We start from the raw sequence: 18279 nt of genomic DNA on the forward strand, positions 1-18279 counted from the left end.
CCCATTAAATAACACTTTGATCATTAAAATCCTTCAAGGGAAAAAGCTGGGAAAGAATGAAAGGAAGCATATAGCCAAGGAGCATGTATCTGGAAAACAGCAGGTAGAGGATAGGATGTAAGAACTACTTTGAAGTAACTAACAGCCAATAACAGAAAATTGGTTACATCAGCAATGCATTACTTATCACTCCTCTCTGATATATAATATTCTGAGCCTAAGTATTTCAATTCCTTTAAAATTTGATAGAATCTATGAACATTAATTCTTTCCAGCTGCTTCCTTTTGAAGTTTATCTCTAAGTTTTGGAAGAACCATATTTAGGGTCAAAATACTGATGTTCCAAAATACTAAAACTGTACTTACCAATATTACGCAGCCTGGTATGTTCCAAGAGTGACACATTCTCTGCACGTTTGAACCTCTTGCTAGGGAAATTCGTTAGTCCATCAACATCCGAATCTCCATTTGTAAGTGCTCCTCCCATGCCAATCTTAAATCTCTCCTCAAAGTCAGCAAAATCAATCACACTATGAAGTCTGTCATCATCCAGTTCATTGAAAATGGTACCTCTAACCTAGAAAAAGTAAGAAAGTGATAACCATGGAGGGCAACAATCCTGATGCTTGGAGATTTCTAACCACCAACATCATCAATCAAATAAATGTTATTCACAAATATTGCAAAATGGCAGAGCAACTAGCATGCCATTCTGGTACCAAATGAAAGGCATTTTAACTAACAGCAAATACATTTTCCTAGAATGTGAATGTAATGCTGCTGCACAGCAGTATTTTGATTGGCATGAACCACATTTTTGAGACAAAGAGCTTAACAACTGTTAACATGACTTCTGAAAAGTATACTATAATGAGAAAGTAATATATAATTTCACGAACTCGGTTCCAGTGAAACTAAACATTACAAAAATACCTTATCAGCATTTTATATGACCTTGCCAAAGCCTTCAATTGCGTAAATTATCAGTTTCTGTTAAGGTATTAAAATGGCATGGAATTAAAGGCAATCCCCTTGCTTGGCTGGAGCCATATTTTAACAACAGAATACAGAAGAAAACATTACCAAATGATACCACAGGTGTAAGATTAACAGTGTCCTGCAAGGTTTGGTATTTAGCTTTGCTTCTGTTATTTACCTGCACAAATGATATATCGAGGATTTTCTCATGGTGTTTTCTGGTGACATACCTATACTGATAATGGTCTCAAACACAGACTAGATATGGTCAGGAGAGTTATAAAAAAAAATTTGCCATTGTTTCAGGGCTAACAGCTTCACTCTTAATATTACGAAGACTCATGCCATGGAGTTCCAAACAAATAATATTGATTTACAGGTGTCAGAAACAGATATCAATGGACACATATAGGATAAGGCTCCATATGAGAAGGAATCCATATGAACAATAAACTGAGATGAAACCATCATGTAGTTAAGCTAACCAAATTACTTAGTTTTGTCTGCTTTGCTATTAAGACATCTCTCAAGTTTGTGACCTGTTAGATGGGATTTCTACAATACTTTCACTAAGTACTATGGGAAATACCTGTGGAGTATTTGTAGTTAAGAAACTCAAACCCAGTGGAACTGAAGGTGCATGTGAGATTGTGTGGGAGACCTCAGTATCAAGAATGGGTATACAATATTATAACTGGATCTTTGTACTGACCATCAGAGTTGCCCCCAAACGTAACTGAAAAGTTGACAGCTTGTGTGATCCTCACTCACACTGAAAAATCCAGGATGGAATGTAACACCATCCAACCCCTTCTTCACATTTATCCACCGTCAGACCTGCTACCCACGAATATACAGGGAGGTCCATCTGAAGTTTCGGATGAGATTATCTCGAAAACTATACATCGGGTAAAAATAGTGGGTAAGACAAGTTCCTAAGCTCAAAGGAGGACATCAAATAAAGGCTTATTTCAATAGTGGTACAAGTCCATTTTTGTTCATTCTGAGATACAGAGTCCTAAAGTTAAATGAGTGCTGAAAAATCTGCAGTTGAGATACCAGAAATATTAAAGTATATATACTTGAGTATTTTGGTATCTCAACTGCAGATTTAACTTTAGGACTCTGTCTCTCTGAATGAACAAAAATGGACTTGTACCACTATTGAAATAAGCCCCACCCCCTTGGGTGCGGCAACTTTTAACCCTTAAATGGAAACCCCCATTTTTTATTGTAGATTCAGATTCTCCATAAAAAAGTAATCAAGTTTTGTCTGAAACATTTTTTAAACCATTGACAGATGACATTGAAATCGAGAAAAAAATTGGGGAAGAACTCCGCTTTATTTAAAATGATTCGAAAAGGACACATCAAATCGATACAAAATGTACACAAATACTTTCATTACGCCAAATTAAGTTATTTTTGTTTTACAAAGTGTATCCCACAGGTTTTGATGGAGGTAGGCGGAATGGTATTAAAATCTTGTTAGGGAACTCTTCATAATTGCATTACTCACCCGACTGTGGCCAAACTGCAAACTATGGCTCAGTATAAAGGTCGGTGCAATGTGATCAGATGTCACTTCACTTTCAGATTGTGAACCGTAAACATCAACTGACAAAAGCAAATTATTCTTTAGCGAAACATGGCTCACTATCCTCCTACAGAGATTGTTGATATGATGTTAATTTTAGGTGAATGCCATAGCAAATACACTGCAGCTGCGCAATTGTATGCAGATCGTTTCCCTAACAGACGACATCCAACTAAAAGCATTAATTGAAATTGCACTCAATGAGCTCGAAATGAATACATGCACCGTCCACCTTGTCATCGCGAATACAATCAAAATGATGCTCCTACCCTTACAGTTTTCGCCTGTGTTCAACTGGATCCCGAAATTAGTAGTCGGCGATTCAGAGACAAACTGGAATACCGAAATTAACTGTTTTGAGGATTTTGAAGGCACATAAATATCACCCGTTGACAAACACAAATAGTTGTTAATGGTCTGGTGTGGAATTTTAAACCGTTACTTGATAGGACCGTATTTTTTTGACCGAAATGTTACTGGGGAATCTTATTTACAGCTTCTCCGCAATGATTTGTTGGAGCTAATGGAACATGTTGGTTTAGAAATTAGGCAACCAATGTGGTTCCAACAGGACAGAGCAGCTCCCCATTATGCTAAAAATGTGCGAAACGTTTTAAATTTACAGTACCCTGGTCGGAGGATAGGACGCGGCGGACCAATTCAGTGGCCTCCACGTTCACCAGGCCTAACATCTCCCGATTTTTTTCTTGTGGGGTTATTTAAAAAATATTGCTTATGAAGACAGCCCACACCAGAAACGATATGGAGCAACGCATTTGAAGAGCATGTGCAGCCATACTACAGGATGTGCTGCTCAGAAATGTGAACAACTTTCGCAGACGACTGACTTTATGCACTGAAGCAAATGGGGACAACTTTGAACAATTTCTACGTGGCTAATTTCATTAATTAAGCACCCAAAATTGTGGGAGACAAGGGGACTCACACTGATGAAGCACCCCATGGGAACATAATTCTACTATGTCCATGTCGTCGTTCCTGGGTACCGCTAAAAGTAGGATACAGTACATTTTATACAAAAATAGCTTAATTTGGTGTAATGAAAGAATTGGTGCACATTTTTTATCGATTTGCTGCATCTTTCTCGGATAATTCTAAATGAATCAGAGTTCTTCCCCAATTATACTTTTTTCTTGATTTCAGCACCATCTGTCAATGGTTTAAAAAATGTCTCAGACAAAACTTGATTACTTTTTAATGGAGAATCCGAATCTGCAATAAAAAATGGGTGTTTCCATTTAAGATTTAAAAGTTGCCCCCGGCCCCACCCAAGGGGGCGTGGGCTGGCGGTCACGTGTAGTATCATTTTATGTCCAGCTTACGAACTTGCCTTACCCACTGTTTTTGCCCGAAGTTTAGTTTTCATGATAATCTCATCCGAAACTTCAGATGGGCCACCCTGTATATTTTTTTTATTAGTTCTTTACTTTGATCTCACCAATTTTAGTGAGTTCTCACTTTTTGCTATCAGAGACTCCTCAGATTTCATCTTGTTTCCCTCTTTTGCATCCATTTCATCCTTTTCGTTTTGGGTTTATTTTTCCGAAATTTTTTGGACTTAATACTACATTATTTATGTAATTTTTCGCCTTTTTCCACCACCAGGGGTCCTTGCTCCTTCCATCTGCATCAATACAGAAAAGTTTGCTTATCCCTAGTCAGATCCCAGTCCCACATACTGTTCCTGCATTGTTGGTTGGCTCATGGAATCCTCCCTAACAGTCTTGCCATCAAATTGCCCATCTATGACTGCCACCCCTCCTCCCACAATGACCTCCACCTGTTCAGATTCCACCAGTCCTTAGCCCTCACCAACACAGTCCTGCAAAACCATATCAACCAAGCCAAAACCTCCTTGCAGTAATTTCCCTCCATCTGCAAAATCCTCCTGCTACACAACCCCAAATGCCTGGAGCCCATAACACATACTGAAACTCTTGCCCTGCAGGAACTTGAGCAAAATGCACAATGCCACCTGAAAAAGCTCTCCATCCTGCTCACTTCCCACTCCCACCTTGGAGTACCACTGTCCACCACCTCTACAACAACCTCCAAACCTCCCCCCACATCCCCTCATAGCTTACAAACCCTGTCACGCAGACCTACTACGCTTATCCCACCCTCCAAAACTCAACCCCTCAAAAACACCACACAGAACCCAGAACCTAAACAGACCCGCAACACAGTCATGAACCTTTCCTCCAGAAGCCTTAGCCCTACAGAAATACCAGTCCTTTCCAAAGGCCTCACATTTTGCCGCACTCCCAAATTCAATCATGAAGGACTTGTTAAAGACCTTCTCTCCTTCTCCCGGTCCCTACAATGGAAACACCTTTTCGCCACCAACCCCACCAATCAGGCTCAATCAAAGACCAATACTGAACCTTGTCTAACTCAGTTCATTCCTCCATCCAACTGTGATCAACCCTTACTGCCCCTAAACCACCCCCTGTTAACTTTCCAAAATTTCTTAACCTCAAACCTTGCCTCACCATTATTCCCCAAATGCCTCAACAAGCAAACTAACCTTACATCTGCACAAAGAACCGCAGTCCACCATCTAAAAACTAATCCCGACCTTATAATCCTACCTGAGAACAAAGGCTCCAACACTGTTGTTTTGATTACATGGCAGAAGCACTCCGCCAGCTGTCAGATACTTCCACCTACAAACGTTGCCACAGTGACCCCATTCCACTAATCAAACAGGATCTCCAGTCACTACTAAAATCCCATCCCAGAACCTCTCTCAGAGTCCACCGCTCTACTCATCCCTACCACTCTCCACAATTCCTACCTTCTACATGCTTACTAAAGTCCATAAGCCTAACCACCCAGGACACCCCATTGTAGCCGATTACTGTGCCCCACTGAGAGAACCTCTGCGCTCTCAGACCAACACCTTAAACCTATTACCCAGAACCTACCCTCCCATATAAAAGATACCAATCATTTCCTCCACCAACTCTCCACAGTTCCTGTCCCTTTACCATACGGTGTCCTGCTCAGCACTACTGATGCCACCTAATGCCCATTGCCTTACCGCTATTGAAAACTACCTTTCCCAATGCCAGACAGATTTCAAACTAACAACCTCCTTCCTAGTGGCCATGACCAACTATATCACCACCACAATTAATTCTCCTTTGAAAGAACTACCTAAAAATAAATTTACAGTACGGCTATGGGCACCTGCATGGCACCATCCTATGCCAATCTATTCATGGGCCATCTAGAGCAATCCTTCCTAAAAACGCAGAATCCTAAAACCCTCACATGGTTCATATTCACTGATGACATCTTTGCTATATGGATCAAAGGTGAGGACACCCTATCCACATTCCTCCAGAACCTCAACAACTTCCTCCCCATTTGCTTCACCTGGTCCTACTCAACCCAACAAGCCACTTTCCTAGATGTTGAGATCCACCTCTAAGATGGCTACATCAGTACCTCCATCCACTACAAACCTACTAACCACCAACAATACCTCCACTTTGAAAGCTGTCACCCATTCCATACCAAGAAGTCCCTTCCGTACAGCCTAGCCATCTGTGATCATCGCATCTGCAATGACTAGCAGTCCCCCTCCAAATATACTAAGGGTCCCACAGAAGCCTTCACTGACCATAATTATCCTCCCAACCTTGTACAAAAACAAATCTCCTGAACCTTATCTTTCCAGTCTCCCCCACCTCCGAAAGCACCACAGTCTAGCCACAGAGGAGCACTACCCTCTTAGCTCAGTACCACATAGGAATGGAGCTACTGAATTACATTCTCTGCCAGGGTTCCAATTACTTCTCATCATGCCCTGAAATGAGAAATGTCCTGCCCACCATCCTTCCCACCCCTCCCACAGTGGTATTCCACCATGCACTGAACCTACACAATATACTCGTCCATCCTTACACAACCCCTGCTCTCAATCTCTTATCTCATGGCCCACACCCCTCTAATAGACCCAGATGCAAAACCTGTCCCATACGTCCTACCACCACCACCACCACCACCACCACCACCACCACCATTCCAGTCATATCACATATCCCGTCAAAGGCAGGGCTACCTGTGAAACCAGCCATGTGGTCCACAAGCTACGCTGCAATCACTGTGCTGCATTTTATGTAGGCATGACAAACAAGAAGCTGTCTGTCCGCATGAATGGCCACCAACAAACTGTGGCCATGGACCACCCTGTGGCTTAACACGCTGCCAAACATGATATCCTTGATTTCAATGACTGCTTCAAAGCTTGTGCCATATGGATCCTTCCCACCAACACAGCTTTTCTGAATGGCGCAGGTGGGAACTTTCCCTGCAATACACCCTGTGTTCCGGTAACCCTCCTGGCCTCAACCTTCGCTAGTCACTGTCTTCACCCATCCAGCTCCTGCCCTGTTCCCATTCCAACACTACACAGCCATCATTCCACCAACACACCTAGTCTTTTTATTTCTCTCCTTTCCTGCTACTTCCCTCCCTCCCTCCCCACCTCTACCCTGCCCCTGTCTGATCTGCAGCACTTCACTGTCCACCACCCCCACCACACTACCCCTCCCCTTCACTGTCCCAGCCTTCTCCTTACTCCCACCCAGTCGTCACTCCCATCATGCACTGGTGGTGCTGCTGCTGCTCGCAGTGTGGTTTCAGTTGCCTGGGACTGCAGTTATGTGTGTGAGTTGCGTTTGCTTGAGAGAGAGAGAGAGAGAGAGAGAGAGAGAGAGAGACTTGTTGACAAATATGTTAATGGACGAAAGCTTTTAACTGTTAGAGTCTTTTTGTTGTATCTATCTGCGACTCAGCATCTCTGTAATATTGTTGCCTCATTCACACTGTCATTTCTGGAGGAAATTTCAAACAGCCTTCAATCAATCACGATAATTAGAATTTTCTATCTGATAGCTGAGACAAGACATCGTCTAAAACAACACGAAGTGCCTTCTCTGAAAACTACCTAGAACAGATAGTTCAGAATCCCACTCATGTCTGAAATAGATTTCATGGCAATATACAGATCTATCCTGTCTAAGGTCTTCCACAATGAAACTGGTATCAGTGTCGACAAAGTAGTTGTAGAAACACTGATTACTGAAGTACCATGGGCAACTGAAACAAGTAGAAAGATTTACCTGTTTAACAAACCATTCAAGGAGGCAGTACTGCCATATCACAATGAGACACTTTAAACATTCAGCTTGGGCAGAAGCACGTACGGAAAGAGTGGCCGAGCTTATAGGAATAGCTGACAAAGCAGTGTACATACATGTACCTACAAGAACATGTTTGGGATGCGAGTGTACATGGCATAACCTGAATGTAAAGAACATTCTACACAATAAATACATGGAATATAAAGTATGATTATAGTCAGAGACAGGCTATGGAAAATGCATTCTGTTGTTGAAAGGGCTATGTGTGAAACCTTCAAAGATTACCAAAATGTTCAATGACTACCTCAGTAGCACCTAACTGCCACAGAAATTTCAGTCTGTATGTTATGGTTCTCTGTGGCACCGAAGTTAATGGACAGACTCGTGATAACACAAAAACTGGAGCAAGGTAGCAAAGCAAAACCATAAATGCTGAACTGCATTTTTCAAATGTTCCATTACAAAGGTGAATCGAGGAGTATTGCACCATTAATTCTCACATCACCGTAAATATGAGCAATACAGATATTAGTATCTGTGGCTCTGAGAAAAAGCTGAAACCTCTGAAACTTAATAAAGATTCAGGGCTCAAAAAATTGCCCATCACATTACATTCAGGATTTGCAGCTGAGTTGGACCTCTTAACAATAATATACCATAAAGTCAACAACAACAACAACAAAACTGTACTTGGTAGCTTGGTAAAAGTACAAGTCACATGTGTCTACAACAAGTAGCAGAAGTGATCCACAAAACTACCATCCAATAGCTTTGACATTTTTCAATTTTCTCATCTTACAACATATTCTGAGCTCAAACACAATGAGGTATCTTGAACACTATTTCCTCCATGCTAACCAGCATGGATTCTGATCGACACTGGAAGTCATGGTAAACACTGGAAGTCATGGTAAACACTGGAAGTCATGGTAAACACTGGAAGTCATGGTAAACACTGGAAGTCATGGTAAACACTGGAAGTCATGGTAAACACTGGAAGTCATGGTAAACACTGGAAGTCATGGTAAACACTGGAAGTCATGGTAAACACTGGAAGTCATGGTAAACACTGGAAGTCATGGTAAACACTGGAAGTCATGGTAAACACTGGAAGTCATGACCAAGGTAGTCAGGCTCATGGAATATTTTTGACTTGCAAAAAACGTTCGACTCCATACCACTCAAATGATTATTAATGAAAGTATGATCATATGTGGTATCAAACAGAATTTGTGACTGGAATAAGGATTCTGGCTCATTAACTTGTGTGTTTTATTTTATGTTATGTGTGATTTTGTGCATTTTCTCTCTTTATTTGTATGTTTATGTGTTTTCTTGAGTTGATAAGGCAATATTAATAGTAACCTAAGGTTTTTGCAGCCCATGCAGATATCAATAACTAAGTATTGTCTGGAAAAAGCTGCCCAAATAGTCAGATGTAAATAAGAGTTGAAAGAGGTGCAAAGAACAGCAACTTTCATTTAATGTCCATAAATATAAAATTCTCTGAAAACAAAACAAAAAGATCTACAATATTAATGAGTCACAACTCAAGTCAGCCAATCCAAACACAAACCTGGGTATAGCAATTTGTAAGTGTGTGGGACCCATACAAAATATGGTCAAATATTTGTTTGGTCTGTGGGAGAGTGTCACAGAGATGGTGAAAAACTCAATCTGGTAGACACTTTAGGATAATGGCGGACTATCCCAAGAACGTCTAATTACAAAATTTTAAGAGCCAGTTTTATGTGGGGAACCTAGGAATACACTACAACCTGCTACATTTCACTTCTGTGGAGGTTGTGTAGGCAGTATTTGACTGATTATAGTGCACACAGAGGCATTTAAGCTATCATTCTTCCTGCACTCTGCACTGGAAATACCTTGTGGTTGGAGAATGTATCCCCCATCAATCCAAGAAGTTTAACGACCGAGTTAATGAAAAACAGTGAAAATTTAAGATGGTGGTTTTAAAGCTACAGAAGTTCTACATACTCTCCCCCCACCCCCCAAGTTGAAGAAAACACACAGAATCTTCATACAACGATGTGAAACAGTTGGAAGTAGTTCTCTGGGACCTTTTCAGCTCGTACCTCATATTCACAGCTCCTTCTGTCTTGAGGAACCATCAGAGACCCATCTGCACTTGGCTGTTTTGTGACATGTTTGTACTGATAACACCGAGTCTCGCATTTTCCATTTCATGTATTTACACAATTCCAACACTGTATTGGTGTCACAGGATAAACTTACTACACACGTTTTATCTTCTGCAAAACATTCTGGAGAGTGTCTTGAACACTTGATTTAGAGATGTTCAGTTTGTTGCTTCACTGTAATTTGTGACAACAATGTTGACACACTAAGGCCGCACATCCACTACTGAATACTGCCTACTAAGAGGTCGAATGCATATCTGTTATTTACAGCTGTTACTTCAAGGTGCCATCGTAGTTACTGCACCGACTTTGTTTATCAGCCAGGAATAAAAACCAGTATTCGAACTTCTTGTACAGATGGTGCAGATGTAGGTTATGATGACACAATGTTGCTAATGTCAAAACAGTCTTTACTCTACTGAAGCAAGCAGTAACGATGTTGAGTGAAGTTCATTATCAAGTATTTTGCAGAAACCTCTCCAGGGATATCTGTACTCTTACACTTGCACTTGCATACCAATACATATATTCCCTAATGGTATTTGAGGTTAATAGCAAGAACAGATTTACTGTTATCTGTGCAATTTACAGCCATAATATTAGAATTAAAAATAATTTTTATATTGACTACACACTCTTATCTAGGGTTCAGAATGAATTTTATACTCTGACACAAATGTCTTTCACCAAATATTATCTAAAGTGACTGAAAAAAGTATTGCCACTTCATATTGCCACTACCCAAAAAGAACATTTGATACAAATCTTTAATGTCATCATAATAAATCAGTTTGGCTTCTAGAAAACTAAGAATATAACATGCCCCACCACAGAATTTGCAGAAAAACTTGTTATCTATGGATAAGTTTCAAAAGATTGCAGGAGTCTTGTGTGACTTCATGAACAATTTAATTACATGAACCTCTGTCTAACACACTATTAATTAGAACTATAAGCCATTAGTCATGGTATTTGACCTGGTTCAAAAAGTATGTAATAACAGCAATAAATGAAAAGAATCAAAACACTATCAGATGGTTGGTTGGTTTGTTGGGGGAAGGAGACCAGACAGCAAGGTCATCGGTCTCATCAGATTAGGGAAGATGGGGAAGGTAGTCGGCCGTGCCCTTTGAAAGAAACCATCCCGGCATTTGCCTGGAGCGAGTTAGGGAAATCACGGAAAACCTAAATCAGGATGGCCGGACGCGGGATTGAACCGTCGTCCTCCCGAATGCGAGTCCAGTGTCTAACCACTGCGCCCATCTCGCTCGGTAACACTATCAGATTCAGGAAGTTTCTCAGACTGCATAACAATCTTGCAACCAGTCTAATAAAGTTCTGTTTTAAGCACAATCCTGCTTTATTTTATATTAATGATTTACCACTAAACATAAATTCTGAATCTGTTTTATTTGCAGGTAATACTCCTGTGGCTATTTGAAAAAAGAAAAGAAAAAAAAATCAAATTCTTTCAACCATTACGAATATACTTGATCAACAAACTGGAGACCTAACTAATACTAAAATAAATTATTTAAAATTAGAAGATTTTCAAAGCGCTCACAAAAACCTACAACTTAAGGAAGCAGATTCTCTCAAAATCCTAGGAGTAAAATTTGGAAAAAATTGCATTCTTGATGTACTCCCCATTTGGCAAAAATGTCTTGTAGTTCCAATGATAACAAATGCAAGAAATGTATTCTACCCTAGTTACTTTGTTTTAAGGTGTAGAGTTACCTTGTGAGGGACAAAACTACTGGAAATTTAATACAAAAATTACAAAAACAGAACTCTTAGAAATGTGTAATGTAAAACCTAGGAGTCATACTGAGCACACACTAAAGATTTTAACTATCCCCTGTCTACGTATTTATGAATTGTGAATCCTTATTTGTAACAGTTCAGAATTATTTGCAAGAAATCATTTTCAAGGTGTGTACAATATGAGAAACAAAATTGCACGATTCATTAACAAAAGTTCAATTTCTATTCCCAGAAACTCAGAACAAATTAAAATTTCAGAGCATGGCATCAGCATGAAAAAAAATAAAGCCACATTCTGTCCTAGTGCAGAAATGGTATCACTTAATAAAAGAATATATGTGTGATGATAGCACTATCCTTGGAGAATAAAATGGAAACTTTTCCTGGTGTCTGTAAATTAAAGATTAATATGTTATGATTCTCAATTTGTGTGTGAGGTATATTACTTGCAAGTATATTAGCACATTACACAGTTTACTGTTTATACATACCAAGACTCCAGTATTTTAAAAGTTACTTAACTCTGTATGTAATGCGGTAAAAGAGAATCAACTTTAAAATCTCTTCAGGTTTGCTGCCAGATCCTAAAATTGACTTTATTCCGTATTTCAGAGCTCCAATTGTTCGTGATCTTCAGGAGAATGCTACTTCTGCTAATAAGTTCCATTGAGAACTGATGTCAGGCTGCAAATCACATCCTATATAATCCTCCGTACCGTGCACAGCACATGCTCTGCCCATCACAGTTGCTGCCCTCCAAGACTGCCGTCAACCTAAGCCAGATAATTTAAGAGAGACAATGAGTTTTCTCTTAGCAGGACATGGAATCCTGTGCTATGCCACATCAAAACAAAACATTCTTTGATGTGGCCAGTCCGAGTGTTCTAAAATCGTCTGAGTGCGATATATATCAGTGTGGCTGGTGTTCTATTAAGGGCAGCACCATCTGCCAGTCTTTAAGAGCAGCAACTGTGATGGGCAGCACATATGCCGTGTCTGGAACAGAGGCCTATATAGGATGCTGATTTGCGGCATGGCATCAGTTCTCAGCAGGACTCATCAGCAGAAGCAGTGTCCTCCTGAAGACGACAAACAGTTGGATCATCAAAATATTGAATTGAGTTGACTTTAAGATCTGGCAACAAACTGGAGAGATTTTCAAGACATTATTCCAGGGAAGCGATCGAAATCACAAAAACATTAACCGTCACACACATGTTAACATGCCAAGTGAGGACATACATGCTGATGTAGATGAAACTACATGTGTAAACTTTTATAATCATTTTTTTAGTACACAAAATGGGCAGCTGAGGAACAATTTCAGCAACAAGGAAACTGTTGGGAATTGTGTGGTAGAAGGGATGTTATATTGAAGGTAACAGTGTATAGCACTGTGAGGAAATAATTGAACTCTTCAGAGCCTAAGGACAGTCCCCTTTTGTCCTTTTACTATTTTAAAATTATTTTTATCTTGGACTTTAATATTTTAGAATAGTATAAATTCTCAGTGGGTAAATGGAGAACCTCTATAAATATGGTGCACACAGTACAAGGGCAGAAAAGTGCTTCAGGACACTGCTTCAAGAGCAGCACATCAATTTTTTCCAATCTACTTTTATTGTTCCAGTCTTCTTACAATGTGAAGCTACATATTTCCTTTTACTTCTCTCTTGGTGCTGATATCTACTGACCACCCCCCCCCCCCCCCCCCCAACCCCTCCCCACCACTTTTTAATCCTACCCTCTATTTGCACACAATGAGAACATTTACAATTGTAAACATTTTAGACGCATCAAGTAGTACGGTTTCACACAGCGTGTCTAGAACAATTTTCATCTGTGTGTGCCTGATTCAAATATCTTTTTGTTATTTGCTTTCTTAGAAATATTTAAATATTTATTAGCACATGATCAGCAGAAATGAGAAATACTGCAATTAAACAGGTGCAACAGAGAATTTTTTTAAGAAAATCGCAAGAACTCGCATTAGCTCAACACAATAAGCAGCAAGTAATTGATTGTGGCCGCAAAAGCTCTCCCCCCATACAACATTTTCCACTGGTACAATTCAACTTTAAATTCACATAAAAACATTTCATAATTTTTACTGGGAAGATCTGTGGTAGTATGGAAATGGAAAGAATATTAAATCCTCCATTGCAACAGAGAACCCATTTGTAATTGTTGATAACATACCTGGTTAGGCTTCAGAGCTACCCAATTCAGTGTTGGCAACTTGTACTTCGTTTGGACCTTCCTCTTTATTGTCATTGCACCATCAGGGGCCTGCATCATTCCAGCAGGTGGCGGTGGAACAGGAACGTGAGGTGAACCCTTGCCAGTAAGACCACAGGGAGGGGGTGGCGGGCAGGGCGGAGGGGGCGGCGGCGCAGGCGCAGGAGGCGGGGGTGCTGGTGGCTGCGATGGTGCACAAGGTGCCACTGCAGTATCATTTGAGTCAGTACCTAAAAGGGGAACAGGAAATAATAATAATAATAAAACACAGAAGAGACCAGGATGCAAATGGACAGCGGAGCGAAAGAAACAACACAGTGAACACATGAAGAAAATTTGGGCTCAGAAAAAACAAACAATCATCATAAAGGAATTCAAGTTCAAATGCTCTCTTAAATGGGAATAATCGAAAATAATAATAATAATAATAATAATAAAAGATAAATATGTTCACAGTCTAAGCAAGTGTTATGCTGGAGTCTAGGCTAACAACCAAGTACCATGCAACAACTCCGTTAATCTGAGGTGAGAGCAAGTCTAACAATACGCTGAATCAAGGAGTGTAAAGAAACAAAATACACTTAAAAGCACACTGTAACAAGGATTAAAATGACAACTAATTTGATATTTCACTACGAAACTTTCATTGTCATGAGATCAGAACATAATACTCTTGCTGACATGCAGACCAACAGGAGCAAGTAAAAACAACAAGGCCAGGTAATGACTGTTTACTGTGATAGACTATTAAATCAACGGAAACAGGTAATAACGAGTATACACAGGGGTGGGGGGGGGGGGGGGGGGGGTACTACCACCTTCTGGTACTATCTATCTGTGAAAAAGAAGAAAGGGATGGAGGGAAATTAAATGCTTAAGAAATGATAAGAATTGGATTGATGGGACTTAAGGGGACCAAACTGCAAGGTGATAGGGTCCTTCCATCCTGCATGCATCAAACCAGAAAAATGGGCCTCAGAGTAATCCCTACAAACCAGACTGCTACAGAGAATCAATGAAACCAAGAGAGAGAAGCAAGTAGAAGTGACAGAGTGGTGAGACAGAGTAAGATGGGCGAGATGTTCCGCGCAGAATGCAGATGGTGACCCCTGGGATACGTTATGTGGTGGGAGTCACAACCTTCGCATCTGACTGGTGTTTCCTCACCCTCTGTTACCACAAGAAAATTAGCAGTGTGGACCAGTTTATAAAATCTCAGGAAAGAAGATAATGATATTAACACGTTACAACGATGACAAACGTAAATGAACAAGAAGAATAAACACATGGAGATGGGCAGGAGCCATACTAGACTGCCAAGTGAGGGCAGCCATGGGATTCCTGGGTCATAGCAGGTGATGGAGGCATACATCCAATACCGCAAGCAGTCAATGAGACCAAAGTGCCCTACCTCACAGAAAGGAGTAGAAACTGCCATCACGAGTAAAACGTAAAACCAGATCAGCTCCGTTTGGTGTCATCCACTAGCATCATAGGCAGTGTGTCAGCAAGTTTAGGATTTTGTTGTAAGGTAGCTAAATTAGGACAGTCCAGTAGCATGTCAGCCACTATCAGATGGGCACCAAACAGACAGTGCGTCATCTTAGGATGTGGCCATCGTTTCAGCCAAGTGTAGTCAATGCGAAGCTGACAGAAAGGTGGATTCCCTGCCAGAAACATGAAGGAAAGACTGTCATGTGGTTGTGTTTCTCTTTATTGTCTGCAGTTGGGGTAGCACTGGTTGATAGGCTGAAGACTCCTTAAGCAGCCACTGCCTATAAAGAACATCTTGCCAGTGCAAAAATGAACATGACTTGATTGACAGCCAGCAATTCAGAAGTGAATACACTGCATACGTTCAGCAGGGAGCAGAGTTCACTGTACCTTGCACATGTGTAGGCAAAGCCAGTTCATCTGTCAACCATAGAGCCATCAGCGTATACCATTTCCGAACCTGGAAATGCATCAAGGGTGGCCAGGAACAGATAGTGAAAAAATCATAGGGGTCATCAGAGTTGCTTGTTCCAAAGGATAGGTACAGACAGACCAAAGGATGGAGTACACAACATCATATGCAATCACTGCCTGACAAGAGGCTACTGTGGGGGAAGGGGGAGTCCAGAGCCAGAGACAAGTGCAAACTGTCATCATGGCTCAAGTCTTGGGCCCTGGCGTGGGGAGTTGGAACTCCCTACCACAAAAGACAATGTGTTTTCATGCACAAAAAGCAGAAATTTGTGTACTACATAGCTGAGCAGCAACTGTTAGCACAATCTGTAGTGAAGGAACTCAGCCTCTGTGAGTAGACTTGTCACAGGCCTACTCCAAAAGGCACCAGTTGCACGTGGGACCACACAATGGTGTACTGGGTTCAGCAACCACAACAGCAAAGGAGATGTCGAGTCTTCTGTCATACCACCATAATCAACATAGGGCAGCTTCAGAGCTCCATAAAGTCAAAAAAGCATAGAGCAATCTGTGTCCTCAGCTGGTGTTACTGAGGCAATGAAGAGTATAAAGATGTGACCAGCATGTTTGCTTAAGCTGGCAAAGATGGGGAAGCCACATCAAAATACAGTCCTGGAAACTGATAAGACTACCACATCAAGCAACTGATCATCAAGCTAGAATTCTAGTTGCAAATGGGCAGTACAATGGTGACAAGAGTATGACGCATGTCTTAGCAGCCAAAAAACTAAAGCCATAGGTAACAGCCCAGGACTTCACTTTTCACATGGCATCCTGCAGTCGTCATCCAGCAACATCCACAATTGAGGAGCAAAAGCACATGCATACAAGGAAAGTGACACTGTAAACCCCACAGCTGTAGCTAGACTATTCATAGCCACAGGAAAAATGGACAAACACAATACAGAGGCCTGTGGGATCCCGTTCTCTTGTATATGGGGCAGGGAGGGGTGTAATAAGGGAGGCACCAACTTTAACCCAGAAAGTATGGTGTGATAGGAAGTTTTGGATAAGGACTAGGAGTGGGTCACAGAGAACCCAGCCACGTAGGGTAATGAGGACGTGACAACATGTGATGTCTTAAGCCCTTTGCAAGTTGAAGAAGACAGCAAAAGGTGGTATTGGAAGGCAAAGGCTGTCTGGATTGCAGACTCCAGGCAGACCAAATCGTCAGTAGTAAAAGGCTGTGATGAAAACAACCCTGGGACAGAGCTAAAAGGCCCTGAGACTCTCACTGACTCATCACGTGTTCGAGCAACTTGCAAAGAAATTAGTGGGACTAACAGTGCAATAGCTGTCCATCTCAAGGGGCTATTTACTCAGTTTCAATACCGGAATGATCACATTTTCCCGCCACTGAGATGGAAACTCATCCGCGCTCCAAAATCAGATGAAAATGAAAAGGGCATGATGTAGCAATCCACTGATAGGTTCTTCAGTGCAGACTCAGTCTGGCCCTGGAGCCAGGTCAGGGCAAAAAGCAGGGCTACAGCATTGAGGAATTCCCATTCACCAAATGGAGCATTATACGGCTTCAGAGGTGTGTAGTAAAGATAAGTGAATTCACGCCACCCATTGTTTGAGTACATGAAATATACACTGGAAATTCTCAGATGCAGAGGCTCAAGTAGAACACAGAGCAAAAGTTTGGCGAAATCATCTGGGTTAATGTACACATCCCCATTCAAGGAGATACTGGGGAACTAAAAAGGTGGGGTATGTGGTCCATTCTTGTTTTTGTCATTTTATTGGGTTGTGGGCCTGGGCATAGAGTTGCTTAAAAGTGATGTGATACTCCATCAATGGTTATCACTTATGACACTGGTGAGCACTAGTCTGTGATTTCTAACGAACACAGATATTCAAAGGTCCACCAAGGTATGATGATCTGAGGGGGGGGATCCTGATGTATAGTGGATCACTAAGTCACCTGGCAATAGAATGACTGTGGTTGTGCTCTGGATAGCCTCATCAATACCCCAATTTGGTTGGGTACTAAGGGCAGACGTTAAGGTATCTTAGTCAGCATTGCTAAAGAGCCCGTGTGGCTGGATGCCTAAGCGAATGGTGCTGAGGAAAGGTCAAAATGAGTGGAAAATGGCCACTGTTGCACAAGTCACCATGGAATGGCTGATGGATGGAGGGGAGAAGACCAGGGGTGCAAATGGAAGGGTCAATGGTCAAATAAGAGCCTATACCTCACTGAAGTGTGTGTGGGCTAGAAGTTGTGTGAAGTGCCGGAAGAGAAAAGAAGAGCATGTTTCACAGCAAATCTTCTCCTCAATAGATTATTCCAGTACATCCTCACTGTGAAGTCAAGTGTAAGTGGTTTATTGGAAGCAGACATGGATTTTAGGAATGTTCCATTTGTGTAACTCACAAAACAGAGATTGTGCAG

General features: G+C 41.2%; 1 protein-coding gene across 4 annotated transcripts in view; it reads right to left on the reverse strand.

Moving 5' to 3' along the window:
• LOC126473403 (formin-like protein) overlaps nt 1-18279 on the reverse strand; it is a 469317-nt gene that overhangs the window by 38819 nt on the left and 412219 nt on the right. For all 4 annotated transcript variants that reach the window (XM_050100419.1, XM_050100420.1, XM_050100418.1 and 1 more), the window contains 2 exons: nt 13875-14143; nt 367-577 (listed from right to left, as the gene is read on the reverse strand). In XM_050100419.1, coding sequence (XP_049956376.1) covers nt 367-577; nt 13875-14143 — 480 coding nt within the window. The remainder of the gene's footprint in view (nt 1-366; nt 578-13874; nt 14144-18279) is intronic.

Source organism: Schistocerca serialis, chromosome 4 (assembly GCF_023864345.2).
Source record: "Schistocerca serialis cubense isolate TAMUIC-IGC-003099 chromosome 4, iqSchSeri2.2, whole genome shotgun sequence".
NCBI classification, from domain to species: Eukaryota; Metazoa; Arthropoda; class Insecta; order Orthoptera; family Acrididae; genus Schistocerca; species Schistocerca serialis.